The sequence below is a fragment of the Lipophrys pholis genome, assembly GCF_963383615.2.
Source record: "Lipophrys pholis genome assembly, chromosome: 4".
NCBI lineage: Eukaryota > Metazoa > Chordata > Actinopteri > Blenniiformes > Blenniidae > Lipophrys > Lipophrys pholis.
In genome coordinates, this window is record NC_137637.1 from 13,129,311 (window position 1) to 13,148,375 (window position 19,065).

General features: G+C 46.1%; 1 protein-coding gene across 1 annotated transcript in view; it reads right to left on the reverse strand.

Annotated features, from left to right (window-relative positions):
* Positions 1 to 3,034: 3,034 nt before the first annotated feature.
* The window catches only part of magi1b (membrane associated guanylate kinase, WW and PDZ domain containing 1b), a 166,948-nt gene continuing 150,917 nt past the window's right edge, over positions 3,035 to 19,065 (reverse strand). The window contains 7 exon segments of the mRNA XM_080461088.1: positions 3,035 to 4,959; positions 7,713 to 7,856; positions 8,545 to 8,635; positions 10,065 to 10,158; positions 13,012 to 13,215; positions 15,873 to 16,250; positions 18,797 to 18,989. Coding sequence (XP_080317214.1) covers positions 4,771 to 4,959; positions 7,713 to 7,856; positions 8,545 to 8,635; positions 10,065 to 10,158; positions 13,012 to 13,215; positions 15,873 to 16,250; positions 18,797 to 18,989 — 1,293 coding nt within the window. The 3' untranslated portion in view covers positions 3,035 to 4,770.

Consider the following 19,065-nt stretch of genomic DNA (forward strand, 5'->3'; position numbering starts at 1 on the left):
CTCAACTCCATTGGGCTTTTCATTGCTGTAGCTCGGTCGCTCTGGGGAGCGGTAGCGGCGGTAGGGGTCGGAGGAGTGGGTGCGGCGTCTGGGGGAGTGGTGGTGGGAACGGTGGGGCGACCTGTGGCGGTTGGGTGAGCGATGGGGTGAGCGGTGGCGGTAAGGGGAGCGGTAGGGTGAGCGGTGGCGGTGGTTGGAGGAGGAGTGGTGACCGTGGCGCCTGTCTGGGGAGCGGCCGCGGTGGTGCCCCTTGTGCCGGCTGTCCAGGGTGTTCTCTGCACTGTGCGACCGGCTGGTTTTCTTATCAGGCGAACGGTGGCGACTCCGGTGGTGCCCGCTGGAATTGTTGCGGTGGCCATCACTTCCAGTTTTATCCTTCTTCCTGACCAGCCTCCCCTTGGATGTTTTCGACTTGTATTTTCCTGTGCTGGTTTTCTTGGAGGGGGAGTGGTGGCGGTGTTTGGAATGGTGGTGCCTGCCAGTGTCGTGGGTGGGGCGGCTTGGCTCCTTGCTCCGGGATTGTTGTCGGGGTTCTGGTGGGAAACTGGACTCTGATGGCGCGTTGGTTAGGGGCAGGAGGCTCACTTCCTCAGCGTTTTGTAACCCTGGGGCTGAGTTGGCTGTGATGATGTCACTGGTGCCGCCGTCTGTAACAAAGCGTGACATACAAACCAGGGCAGGGCGGTCAAACATACATCCAGACTGGAATTAAAGAAGAAACGTCCATCTTTGCTCACGTTAACCATGCTGAGTCACTCAGACAAGAAGCTGAGAACATTTCCAATGGAAGCCATTCTGATGTTAATGCTGCCAAACGATGGCATAGCAAAAGCTGATGTAGCTCACACACACACACACACACACTCACAAAAAAAAAAAGGCAGTGACACAGCCATTGTTTGAATAGACGAGTTAGGCACAACAAACCTGTTCCCTGGTCTACCTGGGGTCGTCTTTGAAGCACAGTGGGACCTGGCTGGCCGGGCGGTCGGACGGGAGGTTGGTTACCGTCTGTGCCATCGTGTTGCATATTTATGATGCTGCTTGATTGTGCTGATTAGCCATGCTCTTTCATGCGCTGCCATGATGCCTTGGACACTTTGTCAATCTTTAAAGTACAATAAACGCTCAAAATGGGATCCAGAAACTGTTAACTGCTCTGAACGTGTTACAGTTGGCGAGGTTGGTCAAACTGACTGAAAGTTGCGTGACACTTTTTTGTGGAGGAACAATAATGCAACACGTGCCAATAGCAGCATAAAATAATCTTGGAAAAATGTAATAACTGCAGCTAATATTGGACTATGACATAAATAGGACTGCATGTCTTTAAAATAAGTTAATTATCAAAAGTTCGTACAGTGGATGACCATGGATGGTCTTCATATTCATTCTTTTTACTATTCTAATACACGATCGGCAAATAACATTATTGCCTTTGTTACATTTAAAATGGGCCACAATGTTATTGGCCATTCTTACATTATTGACTGCTACATGTTGATGATTTAAATCTCACTAGGCAGAAACCAAAGTTATCAGTTATTTCACATGCATGTCTCAAATTTTATCTATCACAGAAATACAATATTTAATAATCAAATCAACTATATGTTTATTTTCTCAGCTCGGGAAACTGCTAAAGGCATGCAATGAGGCAGGCGCCAAATTACAAAGCTAAACGGCAGCAGGCTCAGTGCTGTTGACAGAGCGGCTTTCTAAAACTGCGGTCGGTGGAATTGGGCTTTTGGTAAGCCGTAAGAAGAGATTATTCTTGTATTGATTTTAAAAAGATCACTCAGTTATTTGAGACAGTGATGCTGTTAAAGTGGCCAATCTGAAAAAAAAAAAAAAGTCTTAAAAACCTGTATAATCTTTTTGGAGTTCAAAAACAAAACAAAAAAACTAACCCTAATAATAACACAATAGGTCCTCTTTGAAGCAAACGTGCAACTCACTGAGGCAATCTGTCATCATAAAGTGAGGTCAAATAAGTGGCCCGCGGACTAAAACTGGCCCACAGGATGACCTTGCACAGAGTGTAAAATAATAAGAAAACATTAACTGCTATTTAACAGACATGGCTTGTCCTCATCTGTCCAGTGGTGATTGCACTGTTTAAATATGAATAAAGGACATCATGCAGCAGAGATAAGGAACTAAAGAGGCAGAAAGATTGGTCAGTGATTGGTCAGTGCGCTTCTTTAAAACGACTTAAAGCCTCACTGAGTTTGGATTTCTGACAACATGCAGAGATCCTGAGATTTATGCTGCAACTGGTTTTAGCACCATGTTTCCTCAAGAGTTATCTGGCTATTCATAAAACATTTTGTTATGAACTCTTCCAGGACTTCTGGGAATACTTAGGAGTTTTCTGCATTTTTTTATTTTTTAAAAGACTTTCATTTAACTGGTCCAGCCCCACTGAGATCCAACAGAGCTGGACGTGGCTCTTGAACTAAACTTAAGTTCGGCACCCGCGTTCTATGAATTCTTGGCAAAAAAAATGTGACATGGCAGCACTTCCTTCCTCGGCCGATTTGAAGAACGTCAATGCAGCTAACAACAGACATATATGCAATGAGGTATCTTGGACGACGGCTTCGGCAGCGGCGACACTTACAACGTGGGAATGGATTTGTATGCATGGAGCGGAGCGGAGCGGAGCACGGGCATGGGTGAGTTGAGGCCACACCACACAAATCAGAATGGAGAGAGAGAGAGAGAGAGAGAGAGAGAGAGAGAAGAGTGGGACAGATAGAGACAACGAGCCAGACGACAGTGGAGGACAACTACAAACCGTGGTCTGATTTTGGAGGACAGAGGCCTCCCCCATCTTGTCATTTCTCATACATGCAGTGAGATGGGGAGCGACCATCCCTGAAGGAAGACAAGAGCCCAGCGCAAGAAGAGAAGATACACAAAAACAGGAAAAAGAAAAAAGAAAAAAAAAAGAAAAAAAAAAAAGAGAAGAGCACAGTAGTTTAGATTGCTTGGAAAGCAACTTGAAGGAAGAAAAAGGAGAATTATTGTTGATTTAAATGAAAAAAACGTGTTTATTTGATCGAATAAAAGACAGTCCAGGAAAATTCACCCACCCCCCCCCAAAGAAATCACCCGTTCAGTGGAAATCATCAGTTACAGGGAAAAAATTAAAATAAAATCCTGGGAACAAGCGTGCACACACACACACACGCACACACATACACACACTCACTCAAACACGCACACCTAGACATATGAACATAGAAGCAGCAGAAAAAAGAAAATTCCCCCTCCCACAAAAATTAAAGATAAGTGAGACCGGCACACCCACAACAGCGAATGAAGCAGTTTTACATCGCCGACAAGAAGCAAAGAAAAAAACACACTGGCGAGACTGTCGAAGGCGGCGCCAACTAAAAAAAGAAAAGAAAAAGTACAAACAATGATCTGAAATAATGTACAAGTTCACATGATGTCATATCGGTGCAGGTTTTACCACAGCACATTCTGAGCGCAAAGAACAAAGATGAACTCTTCAAGACAAACGAATCTCCACCGAAAAAGAAACAGAACGCAACGAAAAGTCAAAGAAAACATTGATAATGACTCGTGACTGTCAACAAAACTGGTCGATACAATTGCAAATTAAAAAAGAAAAAAAAGAGTTCCATAAATATTATGGAGAATAGACAATAGAAGGAGGGGGGGGGGGTGGTGGGGGGGGTCCAATTTACACTTTAGACAAGTTCATGCAGCAATAGACTTTTTTTTATCCATTAATATGTGGCTTTGTTTCATGGATCTGTACACTGAACAAAAATACTTGTAAAAATGCCTCTATTCTTTTTTTTTATCACTGTACAAAACGCATCTATAATTAGAACGACTCGTTTTTCTTTTTGAGATGGGGGAAATGGGTGGAGTTCCTATCTTCACAGCTTTTCAATGACATTAAACAGTGGGTGCAAAGAAAACAAAGAAAAAGAAATCCATGGATGAGTGAATAATTTCAAGCACAGTATTGTGAGATTTTCCTCCTCCAAATAGCAAAAAAAAAAAAAAAAAGAAACAGCTTCAGACTGTCTTCTTCGCCCCCCCGCCCCTCTCTCGATACAGTTCTCACTTAAAACCCTTTAGAGTTCAGTAGCTTACATTCACCTTCAATAAATATCATAAATATGCTTGTGTCACATCCTAAACCGAAGCCGTGGGAGGTCCTGTTTGATCGCAGGTGGGATGTGAGGGATCAAGCTTTCCCCTCCTCTTAATGCGAACTCGCCGTTTAATGAGGAGCCGTCGGTTTTACTTCTTCGCCACAAGAAATATTGATTTTTTTTATTTTATTTTTTTTAAACTCTCACTACTCAGCTCGTTCAAACCTTGTAAACATTTTTTTTTTCTTCCCCCCCCTCCTCACTGAAATCCGACCCACCACCTTTCTGTCAAGTCCCAGCAGAGTGCTTTTGCTCAGTGGCCAGAAGGTGAAAAGTGACAGCGGGATGACATGGAAGCTGAGAGCAGGTGACAGCAGGAGGGGGGAGGTGGGGGGTGGGGCGGGGGCGGTGGATGTGCCACCTCCTCCCTGACCCCGAATCCCAAAAGCCCAGGAGTGACCTCCACCACAGAGAGAGACCCCAAAGCCGAGCAAGACAACCCCCTCCCGCCGCTTCCCCCTCCCCCGCCCTGGCTGCACGTTCCAGGGACGGGTGAAGGCTCCTGGGAGGGCGGATCAGTTCGGTTCGCCCCTTCGACCCACCACCGTCCGCCGGGCGCCACCCCCCTGGCTCAGGGTGTGAAGATGGGGGAGAAGGGAATGTTTTCGTAGATTGACCCACCATATTCAGGCACTGAGCCGTCACCCCTCTTGAGCACCAGGTGGGCGCGTCGCCCTCCGTTCTTGATCAGCTCGATGGCCCGCGCGTGCTTCATGCCCTTGGTGCTCTCGCCGTTGATCTCCAGGATTTCGTCGCCGACCTGCGGAGAGGAAGAGGAGGACGAGGAGGGAGAGCAGTGGGAGGCAGAGTGACAGGTGAGAGGTGGAAAAGGAGAGGAGGTGAACCAGAGGCGAAAAGTGAGTGCCAGATAAAGGAGAGGGGGGGGGGACAGCAAAGCGGAAGGAGGAGGGATGAGAGGCACAAACGTTCACAGAGACACGGTGACAGAGGGAGGGAAGGGAAGGGAAGGGAAGGGTGGACAGATTGAGGAGAAGTTATTCATCACAAGTAGTGAACTCTCCTTAATCAACAATTTACAGAGCAAGTCTCGTCAAAAAGGAGCCAATAAAGAATGAGCAGAAACAGTTTTTGCTTCCCGATTCTTTGAAACCGCTCCTCAGGTTATCTGTCAGCGAGAGGCACTGGGGGAATACTGCTCCTGCAGAGTGCGCATCGCTCACCGACGCTTTTTTTTTTTTTTCTCTCTGCCTCACGGATCTGCTGCTAATAATACCCCCTCTGCTAATAAGGGGTGCAAACACAAGGCGGCTGTATTCATGTATGCATGTGCTGATGTGTTAATACATGCACACACACACACACACACACACACACACACACACACACACACACACACACACACACACACACACACACACACACACACACACACACACACACACACACACACACACACACACACACACACACACACACACACACACACACACACACACACACACACACACACACACACACACTTCCTGACTGCAACATATTAATACATATAGATGAAGAATTCCCTCCTATGCTGCAGAATCCACCATGCAAACAACATGACAAAGCCTCCATTGTAGCCCAGGGGAGGTGCCACTAGTTTCCTGTTAATTAATCGCATTTAAAAGGTTAAATCTCACACTTTCAAAACACACGTGAGAGCCACTTTCACCAGTTCTGCTGTGAAACATTGATTAATTAAAAGGCGAGCATGCTCAGTCCGTGGCTGCGCTCCGCGACTCATCGGCGTTTGTCTGTTTTGAAACCGTGCTCACTCAGTGCTGCGTTCTGACGTGGCGCTTGCGACGCGAACTGTTTACGGCGGCCGAGCCCCGAGGTGACTGCGTTTATATGCGGCGAGGCGCGGCGCGCGGTAATTGGAGGGTGAATTATACGCCAGCAATTACATTGATAGATATCTGATGGCTGTGGAGTCATCAGCCCCCGCGGCTAATCAAAACAGTCAACTGCCTTGGAGTGCCCCTCGACTTGAGTGCGCACCATAATACATCAGCGTGCAACAATGGGTACAGTCATTAGTCATGTAATGGTGGCACCTCTTTTTTAGTTTAGTCTACACAGACGTTGCAAAAACAAACTAAGACAGGTGCAATATTCTAAACAGGCACTTCCACAGACGCAGAGACGGGGGGCTTTTATATTTGTGGTTTCATGACCAGCCAATCTCAAAGGTGGAAGTCCTAATAATCGGTGGGAGATTTTGCAATAATTTATATTAATAAAATATATTTTCAATAAGGTATTTTTTTATAAAAACAAACGTCCAGTGAAAATGTATTGACTGCAGCCACAGTCTTCAGGAGGTTGACATTAGCGGGATTCTCCAGTCATGCAGATTTTTCAGATTAACAGAGGTAGACGGATTTCCCCTAATTCTTAATTTAAATAAACATCACTTTTAAAAAGCACAATTGATAATCCCCTCGGAGGAAAAATCCCCCCCTGCTGCATTGTGTACAATAACAACAAAAAGGTAATTTGTCATGGGTATGAAAGGCTGACATTTGGGAGACGCATGGAAATGTCTCTCGCCCTGCTCCTCCATAATAATGGGGCCCTACTCCTCTTCATTGTGTTTAACATTTGCAGGGATGACTCCCCTGGCGGGCTGGCGACAGATCGTGACTCCACAGAACATGGAGCCACGGAGGCACAAGCCAACGGGACCAAAAAACACGGCATAATTAGTCAAACCCGCAGAGGGGACCGTCCAGCATGGAGACCAAGGGAAGCAGGCAGGGGAATATTTCCACAAAAAATATTTATTTCCAGAGGTAATCCTGCTGCACAGTTGCATGCAGCCTTTATTTTGAAGCTATGTCTGGAAGAGCTGACTGGAAAGGGCCACGTGAGTACATAGGGGAATGTCAGATGTAAGTTGTTCAGTACATTAAAGGAGCAGTCCAGAGATTTATCAGTGCCCCTTTGCCATCATGCTGAAACCTGCAGGAGACTGAGTGGAGATGAAGCTGGGATATATTCACGTCCACTTATATTCTTGTACAATAAAAGAAGCAAGATCACAAATGTTTGCATCACAGTTCAGATTAAATGGTCAAACTCTGATTGCGAGTTCCGTTCAAGTAAACTAAGAAGATTTGAAGCTGACTGCTCTTATTGGTAACCTCTCGGCCCCTGAACGTCTTGGTCCTGAGATGCTCTGGTCTTGAGTCTCAGGTTGGAGGGTCTTGACGACAACGTGACAAACTCCTTTTCACCTTGGGGTGCTTTCAATAAAAGTGGGCCTGAATTCACACCGTTATGGGAAAACTTCCATCAGGAGGTGCACTCGCATCCAATATTTCCCATGGTTACCTCTATATTACATGTGAGTGGAAACTGTAGGAGACACACAACTAAAAAAAAAGAAGCACATTTATCAATTAAGCTGAGAGCTTTTATACCAAAGCAGTAAATGTCTGTGAAAAACACAGTGTAAGAAATGGACTTCTTGGCTTTGGGAGGATTAAATTCTCTTGTTTTTGGTCTCCATACCCTCATCATTCCGTTCCGTACAGCCGCTCCATCCTCAGCTAGCCTCAGCACGTACAGGTCCATGTTGTACTCTCTGCCTCCCCGAAGGCTGAAGCCAAATCCTTTGTTGTCTCGCTCCAGGTCCACCGAGTAGAACTCAGTATCCTGACGGAGACGGACCACACACGTTCATAGAGAGGGAGAGAAAGAGAACAAAGAAAGACACATTCTCATCAAGGTCACGTTTGTGATTCAGATTCCAGGCGCGGTCATGTGTGTCTTCCCTGACGTGGGGTCCGATTCCAGTGGACCGGAGGGACAAATGCCACCTTCAGGAAAGTGACATCTACTTAATAGTTGTGCCTCTCTTTTTGTGTGTGTGTGTGTGTGTATATAGATGCATATGCTCAGGTGTAAGGACAATGAATTATTGATGCTGAGAGAGAGAGCGAGAGAGAGAGAGAGAGAGAGAGCGAGAGAGAGAGAGAGAGGGGTGTTGTGAGCAGCACAAGGACAGTCAGACAGCCTCAGCAGCTCCTCTCTTCTCCTAATCTCCTCTGCTGAAGGATCAATGCTATCTGCGAGAGCCATCTCCACACCACCAGATTAATGCGGCACGGAACACAGTGGACTGAGGGGCTACTTTGAAAGCCAACAGCCTCTTCTTAATGCGCAGACGGAGATAATGCCAGCAGGTAGGAGTAAAGAGATAAATAAATAAAAGTGCACTTGGTTTGCCCTTGGGGAAGGCGGGTGGGTGAAGTGGCTGAGGCGCGGAGGCAGAGGGGAGCGAGCGGGCGCGCGGACGCTCGTGGACGATGTGACTGGTGATGGGGCGAGTGCAGTTCCTCACCTGAGCCGAGAGCGTCTGCGTGGGGGGCTGCGGAGGAGGACCCTGCGGGGGGTTGAACTCAAATGACTCCTGTTTTGGTTTGGTGTTGATCCTGCAAACAGAAGGGAAGCAGTCTGATGAAATCAGGAGAGAGGAGGCTTTTCTTTTTCCTTATTTAAATCAGGATAAAAGATTGACTCAAGATAAACAAATGAGGAAAAGCATATATCATATATATATATATATATATATATATATATATATACATATATACAAAATATATCAATTTCTTTTCATTCTTTTGCACATGATATCAAAAATGTATTCAACACTAAATGACGCAAAACCATAATAAATGTTACAGTTCTACTAGATGCAGACACTTAATATGGCTTCACTATTATAGCCTTCAGTGTGTGTGTGTGTGTGTGTGCGTGCGTGAGTGTTTACAGTTTAGCATTAACCCTTTATAGGGAAAGTAATCACATATAGTCACGTCCAGGTTTTTCCGTCTTTCTTTAAAACTCACCCTCACTTAATAACAATCAGAGAATGCATTACTTTTCTAATGAGACAGCAGGATTGTAAAATCTTTTTTAGGGGAGGTTTTTTTTGCCAAGACTTTTTTTTTTTTTTTCTAAGTAAATCGACAAATTGAATGTCATTTTGGTCAATTTTACACTTTTTAATGGATTTCTGAAATATTTATTATTATTTTTATTATTGTGCTTCGGCTGTTAGAAAGTCACAAATGTAGAAAAAAGTGGGTCTTGAAATATAATAATCTATATCTAATAAAAGATAAAAGATAATTCACTTTCTTCGGGGTTCATCAGAAGACACAAGTGGTTTTTTTTTGTAAAATCCTTAAACGTCAGACGTCAGAATCCGGACACGGTTTTTTGTTGCTTTCACCTACAGAGGCGTTCATTTAAACCCCAAACAGAGGTCAGAGCTGACGGACCATCACAGACTGAACTCATGTCAGAGATGAGACTGTTGTTGATACACAATACAATACAAAATTTGTTTGGGTCTTAAGAGGTTAAAGAAAAAAAAAGCTGACATGATAATCACCCACTAATATGGAGGATTAGACTGCTGTGAGACAGGTTAGTTTCACCCTCCTGATGATGTGTGTTGCAATAGTAATCCTGCTAAGGGTTGAATGTTTCACTCCAGAAGTGCAACAGGTAAACTACACCCAGATGGCGTGTAACCCTCCTACAGCGTCTACTCAACATTTAACCTGTGAATCATCAATTAGCCAGCGCTCCCTTCTGAAGAACTGCCTGTCAAGTGAATTTGGTTACCGGTTTGAATCCCTGCAACCATATAAAACACATTTTCACCGGCAGAACTGTGGAAAAAGATTAAATGCTTTCAGCTTTAATAAGACACGCTTATAAGCCGCAAGCAAGTAGAATAGATTAAAGCTGAAACAAGGGCCAGTGATCGAATGCACACATTAACATTAACTCACATTATTTTGGAAAAAATAGTTTTTTTTGTCTTTAACGGTTGTTGAGAACGCTTCTCACCTGGCCTCGGGCGCCGCCTGTTGCTGAGGTGTGTGAGTGGTGGTTATGGTGGCAATCTTCTCTGCGTTTGTCAGCAGTGACGCGTTCGATGACTCTGAGGAAGGGTGGGACGAGAAAGGCTTGACGTGAGAAACAGTGGGAGGAACCTGTTCGAGTTCAGCCGAGGCGGATCCGTCCAACGCATCCAAAAGAAACAAAAAAACTCGGGAGTTTTCTCGGCGGCCTCATATTTCAACTGGCGAAAAGAAAACCAGCCAACAGGAGCTTGTTTGGAATTCCAGAAGCCTGTGTGATAGAATTAAACCTCTGTTCTACGCACCGGGCAATTTTTCTTTGCTCAGCCTGTACACGAGCGCCCATTCAGCTGCTGTCAGCAAACCTACAGGGCTCGACCACCACTTAGCTGGGATCCAGGACACAGAAGTCAGTACCATCAATCATTTTGTCACACACTCGTCGTCCGTTCCCCCTTTCACCACCTCCGAAAGGTGCGCGTCTCATTCCGGGGCCGACACTAATCCACGCTCACAGGCCGCAGAGACACATCAGCTCCTGTTTTGCCGTCTTTCATGTTTCCCGCCAATCAGCCCGTTTTATCAATGAAGCGCGCCGAGATGAGAAAAACAGGTGATCATTAGAGCAGCACTCCCGCTGCATAAAGAAACCTTTCTTCTCCTTAACAACCTCCTCTCGCTGCCCTCTCTCTACAGGTATCCTACATTTGATCACATTAAGTCTGCTGCTCGCTATTCCTCTCACGGACAGCTCCCCTCCGGTCTAATCACGACCCCCGCCCGCTGCCCGAAACGCGTTGGTTTTAACTCTTCGATTGCCTGTTGACCCAAGAGGGGAACCAGCAACCAAACAGGCTGCAGAGTGGACGGAGTGGGAAAACCCTGACGTTCTGGCCGGCTCTTCAGCAGGACGACATGCCTGCGGGGGCTACAGCCTCGTTTGTCCCTGAGAACCTTCATCACCTATTCATGTGCTCCCTTTCTTTATGATAATCGCTCCGGTCTTTTTAACCTTCTCTGGATTGACTGGGTTTATTTGGGTTTTATGCCGGCAGAATTGTCAAAAAAAAAGAAAAGTGCAATGAGGGAATATTTCTGCCTTTTTTTTTGAAGATAACTTAAAATATCAGGCAGTTTTTTTTTATATTACCTGTGCCTTTCCTGTTATTGCACGGCTGTGTGTTCAGTTAAGCCTCGGAAACCGCCACCATGACATGTATATGGCCGCAACGCTCCATTTCTCTGCTTTCTAGTATTTTTTTTTATCGAGGAGCTGTCGTTAAGCCAAATCCTGTCAGTGACAACAGGATAAGGTTAAATGCCCAAAGAAAAGCCACCGAGCTTTTTCTGTGATTTGTGTCTGGCGCTCTCAATACTGGGAGAGGGTTACGAAGCAGAAGCAGGTACGGTGGAAACAAAAAAAATTCAAGAAAAAAAAAAAAAGAGAGAATCGCAGACAGAAAGAAACGGGGAGGAGATAAGAGAAGCGGGTCTGTACTATACAATATCCAATATCCAATATATACAAAAAAAATCATATCGCCTCAGGCGAGTCTATCTCCCTCCTCTCACTCTATAAGAAGCACTGAGGTGTGTTTGGTCTGTGCCTCCAGCCTGTGCTGCAGAGACAGAGGCTTTGATGAAAGCATCGGCAGCTTGTGCATGCATTAGTGTGCGGCAGCAGGAAGACTCCCGCTCCAGTTTTCCTTGTCACCGCAGAAGTATCGAGCATCAGTCACTACAAAACTCCATCTGTGCTCTCACTCGGGGGAGGAGAGGTGAGCTCAAAAGGGAGCTGAACCTGATTTCACCTTGTATTTATTCACATCAGAAACTTTAGATGGGACTGATCGGCGCAGAAATAGACACGCTCAGCCATTTGTAAACAGGCGGCGGGTGAACAGCCGCGACTTGGAAACACGAGCCGTGATCTTTTTTGCTTTGACGCTCTCGCCGCCGTCGTGTCAGACGGGCGTCTTGTTTGTTTGACACATGTACGTAAACACCAAGCAGAACTCTTCCGATAAAGCATATCCAGTTATTCCTCTCCTCTTTGCTCTCCATGTCTTCCTGGCAGAGCAATTTTGACTCACTGTTCTCATCAACTGCTCTGGTGGGAGGAAAAAAAAAAGAAAAAAAAAGAAAAACCCTCCTCATCCATAAGAAGTGAGACGGAAAGCAACGAGCAGCGGACAAATAGCTCCAATCTCTACCAGTGTGCAGGTTGACAGTGAGTACGGCCTCCCTCACACACACACACACACACACACACACACACACACACACACACACACACACACACACACACACACACACACAATTAAACAGTATTTGTGAAGCATGCCGGGGCGATCTGTCAGCACAAAGTAGCGAGAGCTCTCAGCTGCAAAACACACCACACAATGGGCACAAACTTTTCCCTTAAAACCACTTTGACTGAAAAGACACACCCGGAGACACAGGGGAAGTGTCGTATCTCACACAGACGCACGTCTAAAAGACACTGGTAGAATTTAAAAGTGCAGGCACGCAAAAGGGAGGAAGGCAAAGGATGAGAAGATTCCCCAAATATCCCCAAAGCGGCACTTCTGTCAGCACTGCAGGGGTGTTCCCTTCACTTTGGAAGCAACTTCCAGCTTTATATAATGCGTACAGACATACTTAACAGCCACTCTGCAGAGTAACAACTGGGCCTGCTCCTCGGATCTAATGACTAAGTATAAATGCTAATAATAGCTAACGCTTGTACTGTTTGACGTCCATCAAATGTCCCATAAAGCGAAGGCACAATGTCCCTGCCACCTGGAGATTGTAAACGGGTGCACCCCGGAAAGTGCACTGCAGGACTTTTACCAAATAATTGAAGATTTTAAAGACATACAACATTTTTTGGGGGGGAAGGATAAAACCAGCTTGGGAAGAGTGCCACTCACCATCTCCGGGAATGATGCGTAGCGTGACCGTGTTCCCGGCCTCCTTGATGAGGTTGACGATGTCCGAGTGGGACTTGTTGGTGATGGAGCATCCGTTGACGGCCAGGATGCGGTCGCCCACTTTCAACTTCCCGCAGCGGTCTGCCGGGCTCCCCTCGATGATGCGTCCTATTTTGTGGGGCATGGCCACACATGCATTTCCAGCTATGGTCACGATTGACGCGTTGGGGGCGTGAGATTCAAGTGTGCATGTGTGGGTGTTACGAGGGATTGTGTTCGGAGAAATAGATACAAGGGGAAAGAGAAGGGGTGGGAAAGGAGCAGAAAAATTGGATCAGAAGGGTTGAGGGTGAATTCACCGACAGCCAGCCAAGCCAGAGTCACAGAGAGTGGCAGAGGAGATCAAAATGCAGCAGGATAAAGTGCAAGCATTGGCAAGGGAGGGCAGATTTAAATGTGCTCGGCAAAGAACTCAGAAGATGCATCAAACTGGAGCTTTCAGTGTTTTTAGAGACTGTGTCTCTAATGAACTCTGTTAATACAGGCAGTAAAGCACTAAAGAGCTGCTGATCATGAGCTGAAGCTGTTGTCCTAATGGTTACTATTTCACTACCCTCCTGTTTTACTAGAGGGGCTTTTCATTAATCCTAAACAAGCTCATGCAACATGAAAGATGTTGGATGTAAACAACTGAATTAGCAGCCAAAGTGTAGTTTTTTTTTTTTAATAACAACAGTGCTCAAAGCCACTGAAAACACAAATTTTTGAAAACGGCTCCCATGGTGGAACTTTTCAAATACGCTGCTGCTGCACATGCGTGAGTAGATGGACAATAACCACAATGGCGGTCTTCAGAGTGTCATGACTCCCAGTCCATAGTCTCCTGGGACTTGGTAGCTTTATGGTTGAGAGTCACCCGGAATAGCAATCCATCACAAAACTGTGTAAACACGAAATTTTGTTGTTTTCAATGAAACCTTGTTGTGCAAATGTGGTCTAAGTGATCTCACTTCAGTTGACAGCATCTGTACAAGTATGTGCACATTATGAGGGAAGCAAAGGTAATGAGTTACGTTTCATACCCCGTCAGAAATTCCACTACTTTTTAAAACTCACTGAAACTAAAAACAAATTTTCAGCAACTTGAACAACACTGCCTGAAAATGTTTTGTTTTTTTTCCCCTTTCAGAACTGAACATAAACCAGATCCGATGTGGGTGTTTACTCCACTGAAGCTTAAAGCGGCCCCAGCATCGGGTTTCCAAAGCAGGCATCATTATTTCATTTGCGACCGTATTTTCTCGGCAGCCAGTAGCTAATGCTGTAATAGTTCTGCGTTGCCTGCGTCGCAAAACCACCTGCACCTGCAGGAAGTTAGAGACACAAACACACATCAGAGCAGACATCTCACCCAACTACCCCGAGGCCTCTCTCTGGCTCTGTCTGGGTGCAGGCTGACATGAGTCACTGCACACCGATGCATGCAATCACCTCCTCACTCTCTCCGTATCCACCTCACTTTTCATTATTATTCATTTATCCATCCCGCCGACTCCGTTCTTTGATTCCCCAACAAACTCAATCTCCCCGTCCTCGTGAATCGAGCCATTTTGGGCTGTAAAATATTGAATGCTCAGTGAAAGAAGAAGATTTTTTTTTTACTCGCGTATCCACTTGGGCTGTTTGTGTCGAGTCAAAAGGAGTGAAGCTCATCTACCGGCCTGCGGTGTCTGCTCTGGGCTTCGCATATGAAAAGGGAAGAAGTGCTGCCAGTTTGTGAGCCAAACCTGTAAAGCCTGAGCCTTTTCCGCTGCTTTTCGGTCCACCCACACTGACACGAGAGCTCAAAGAACAGAGGATTGTCACAGAGGTTCGTGTGGGAGTCGATACAATGAGGCGAAGAGTACGCTGCACTCAAAAGACTTCGTCGGCTTCGGATAGGTCGAAAACATTTTGAGAATGTGTGATATCAAAGACACAGAAACTGAGATTTTACGACCAGCTAAGGAAGCGGTTCCAAACCAGCCTCTCAGAGAGGCTGCGGACCCCATCTCTGATAAAAGATTACACTGAAGCCAAATGCTGGCAAACACACATAGAAGCGGTTTGTCAGGTCGGCTTTGGACTTATGATTTTCTTCTGACGTGTGTCAATCTAATTTTGAGCCAACCCTCATGGTTGTGAACTCTAACTCGGTCACTAAGTAAAATAACACACCAAAGCAGTGATTTTGAGTGATGGAATCTCTCAAATGCTGTCTCTTTAAAATAAATAAATACAACCCCCCCCCCAACAATATATTCCGCTCTCATTAGCCTTTTAGTGCTAGCCTGCTCGACAGAAGCCGTTTAAGTTCAGCTGAATAATACAAGTGCCTTATGTAAGACCCACTTCACTTGTGATCAATTATGAAAGCTTTGTGCAGAGTGTAGCAGCAGCTGTAGGCGAAGAGAAAGGGTTTCAATGTTTGACAGGCACAGATGAAAATGAGAAAGAAGAACCACTTCTTTGAAGAGTGTTGATATTGATCTGGTGGGACTGTAAATAGCCGGAATCTGGTTCTGGTTGAGGTTGTGGGGCTATTTAGCATTCAGCGGCCCTCATGGGCGATAGGGAGGGATCCCGTTAAAGGAGACAGGAAGATAAAAGGTCCCAGTGACGAGAAGGAAAAAGCTATAGGGTGTGTTGTGTGTGTGTGTGTGTGTGTGTGTGTGTGTGTGTGTGTGTGTGTGTGTGTGTGTGTGTGTGTGTGTGTGTGTATGTGTGTGTGTGTGTATGTGTGTGTGTGTGTGAGGATTTGCTGCGTAGAACTGCTCTGGGTAATATTTTGTGTATGACTGGAAAACAGGAGCAACTCTTACCGAAGGTGGTGCCAGCTTCAGGCCGCGACACGGACGACACGATGACGAAGCCAAACCCCTCGTTCTCGCCGCGGCGGATCTCCACGTCGTAGGGCTGCAGGGTGGAGGAGGAGGAGACGACAGGGGTGGCGATGGGGGGCTGGGAGGAGGTGTTGGTGGACGTGACGGCCACCACGGCGTTGCCGCTGCCGCCCGCCCCTCCGCCTCCTCCGCCGCTGCCGATGCCGGAGGTGGAGCCGCTGCCTGAGCTGACGGTGTTGAGGGAGTTCTGGCTGCCCTGCGGAGTCCGCTTCCCGATGTCCTCCGTCAGGCTGGGCGCCTGGGTGCTGCTGTGGTGCGAGGACGCCGGCGACGGGGGCACGTCTCCTTCTGCTTTCACTGGAGAGGGCAGAGGAGGAGAGAGCCGGAGAGAGTGAGTTGTGGAGTGGGAACAGCGGGAGGAAGGGCGGGGGGCAAGATTTATGGAGGGGAATAAAGAATGAAGGAGCAAACAGGAAGGTGAGATGGAGCAGGAGACAACAGCAGAAGATCAAGACAAGCAGACGTAAATTAGGCCAAGCGCGGCTACACAAGGCATTCAGGAGACAATGATACATGTGGTTGGAGCGAAGTCGGAGAGTATCGCTGAGACGAGGCTTCAAAATACGACTGTCAGGATGTGACAACACAGCTAAACGTTACATCATCGGTGGAATCTCAAAATTCAAAATGTAAACAAACAAAGACAGCTATTTTGTGTTGTTGTGATAAAATACAAAAAGGAATGGTGCGAGACAACTCGGAAGGAGAAGCTCCTCCAACAATCTCTCCGTCTGATCGGTTTCTGAACAAAAGATGTATCTGGACATTTCATTCCACATTTCATTTCCTGTACCAGCTGCTTGGGAGGAGGCGCCTCACATTGTGATGGAGACGGAGGAGCAGCGATGCACTAATGTCTGGCTGCTGCTGTCATTGGGCCGAAGGTCGACCACCCTCTTCATCATATTTATGGGCCTTTCTTTATCGCCTGCTGAGGAGCTGAGCGGCGGGGCGTGGAGGGGGGTGGGGGGGGAGTCGGCTCGTAGTGATGACTGATCGCTTCCACATATAGGAGCAGAGAGGAATCCCTGCATTTAGAGTAAACAGGGCCTGAGATTAGCCCACCACCATAATGCCTGAGCCACGCTGCTATCCCACTAGTGCTGCAAACCACAAGTTTTGGACTGAACATCAGGCTGGTGACGAAACGGAATTTGACATTAAATTGTAACGATTTGGTGGGATTAATAGTCAATAAAAAGGATATCTCCTATTGTGATAGTAGGGTGGTTTTAATATCGGATAAGTCTTCCAATAAGGTCTGCGACTGTCTGCTACACTTCAGTTTTCCTTCTTTTCTCTTTTTAATTGATTTCTATGAGACTTACAATCATTTCTTTTTGATAAATGTGTTTCCAAAAAGCAATTAACTGTTTTAACCTTCACTCATTTCTCTTTCATCGTGATTTTTTAAAATTTTTTAGGAAAATATAATGCTGGGGGGAAAAGCAACCCCCTGACCCCCGAAAGAACCCTTTCAACTGAGTACTGTTCAGTGGGGAAATGGTTAGTACTCATTCAGAATATTGACCCTCGGTTCAAGTCCGGGGGCAGGCAGGCAGGCAGACAGGCAGGCAGGCAGGCAGGCAGGCTGGCAGGCAGGCAGGCAGGCAGGCAGGCAGGCAGACAGGCAGACAGACAGACAGACAGACAGACAGACAGACAGACAGACAGACAGACAGACGTATGTTCTGTGTGTAGATTTCTCCAGGTGCTCTAATGTCCTCTATCAGCTTGTAAACATGCATTTGAAGCAAATGGTGACTTACAGAATATGTCCTCTATATGTTTGAAGGGAAAACGGATTGGTTCCGCGTTTCAGTGAAGTTAAGCGTTTACATGGCAACGGCTTGAAAACAATGTAGTTCCAGGGGAATATGGACTGGGAGTCATGCCACTCTGGAGGCCGCCATTGTTGTTATTGTCAATCTACTTGTGCATGTGCAGAAGAACTATTTACTCTGGCCCTGGTACTTCTGCCCATGATCACCCCATGTAGAAGCTAGATGGATTGATGGATGTGTATCTTGTGACAATGTAATGGAAATACAAACAGATACACATTTGTATCGACAAACTAGCTCACAACTGGCTTTTCAAAGAAATTCAAAATGGATTTTGCTCTTGGAAAAAAGTTCACCGAGGACCAGAGTTAAAAAATTTATAAAAAAAAAAGAAAAGAAAAAGTCAAAGAACAATTTCTGGAACATTTTTCATACTTTAAAAGAATCTATTTTCATAAATCTTTCTTCAATGATTCATACTCTAAATTATGTTTTGAGTCACTGACAGCAACATTGAAAAGTGTACTGCTGCTGGTTCACATTAAAAGGTTTTATTTAATCAGAATGTAGAAAGAGGATAGAGCACTGAAGGTTTTGTGATTTCTTGTAATGAAACAAAACGAAAGGCATGTGCTGTGTTCAGTCTGACATCGGATTGCGGTACCTCAAAAAAAGATTTTAGTCATTAAAACAATGCTTGATGATGTGATTGCACAATGAGCTGAGCATCATGAGCCGCTCTGCTGTTGTAGCTCTTCTGTTGCTTGACTTGTTTGCTGTGCTCATAGTTCTGGGACCAGCCGTATTAAATCACCTTTTCTTTAACCAACTCAACCAGAACAGGGATCGTTAAAACTTACAGCCTCTAAGTCCTTCATTGCACAGGTTTTCTCGCTGTTGCCTCTTGTACTTAACGAATTTGCCATAAGTCTTGAACCCCAGGCGGGTTTCTGACCCGGCAGGTTTGGTAGAAATAAATTCAACCCTTCTTTTTGAACCAGTCAGCAGGCCTCTAACGGGATAAAACCGCTTCCTCGTCTCGACCTCTGAGCTTCTTACCGGCGTAGCTGGTTTTGCGTCGGACGGTGAGGTTGACGTGGCCCTGCTTGGCAGCCTGCTGCATCAGCTGCACCACCAGTTGGTGTGACTTGCCCACCACTGCCGTGCCGTCCACAGATATCAGCTCATCTCCGGACCGGAGGCGGCCGTCCTCGTCCGCGGCCCCATACTTCACTATGTGGCCGATGTAGATCTGAAATACATGGAGATGAGCGGGCGATCAAGAAGGGATAAAGACTGGCTTTCAGTTCAGGTATTTCTAAACTCAG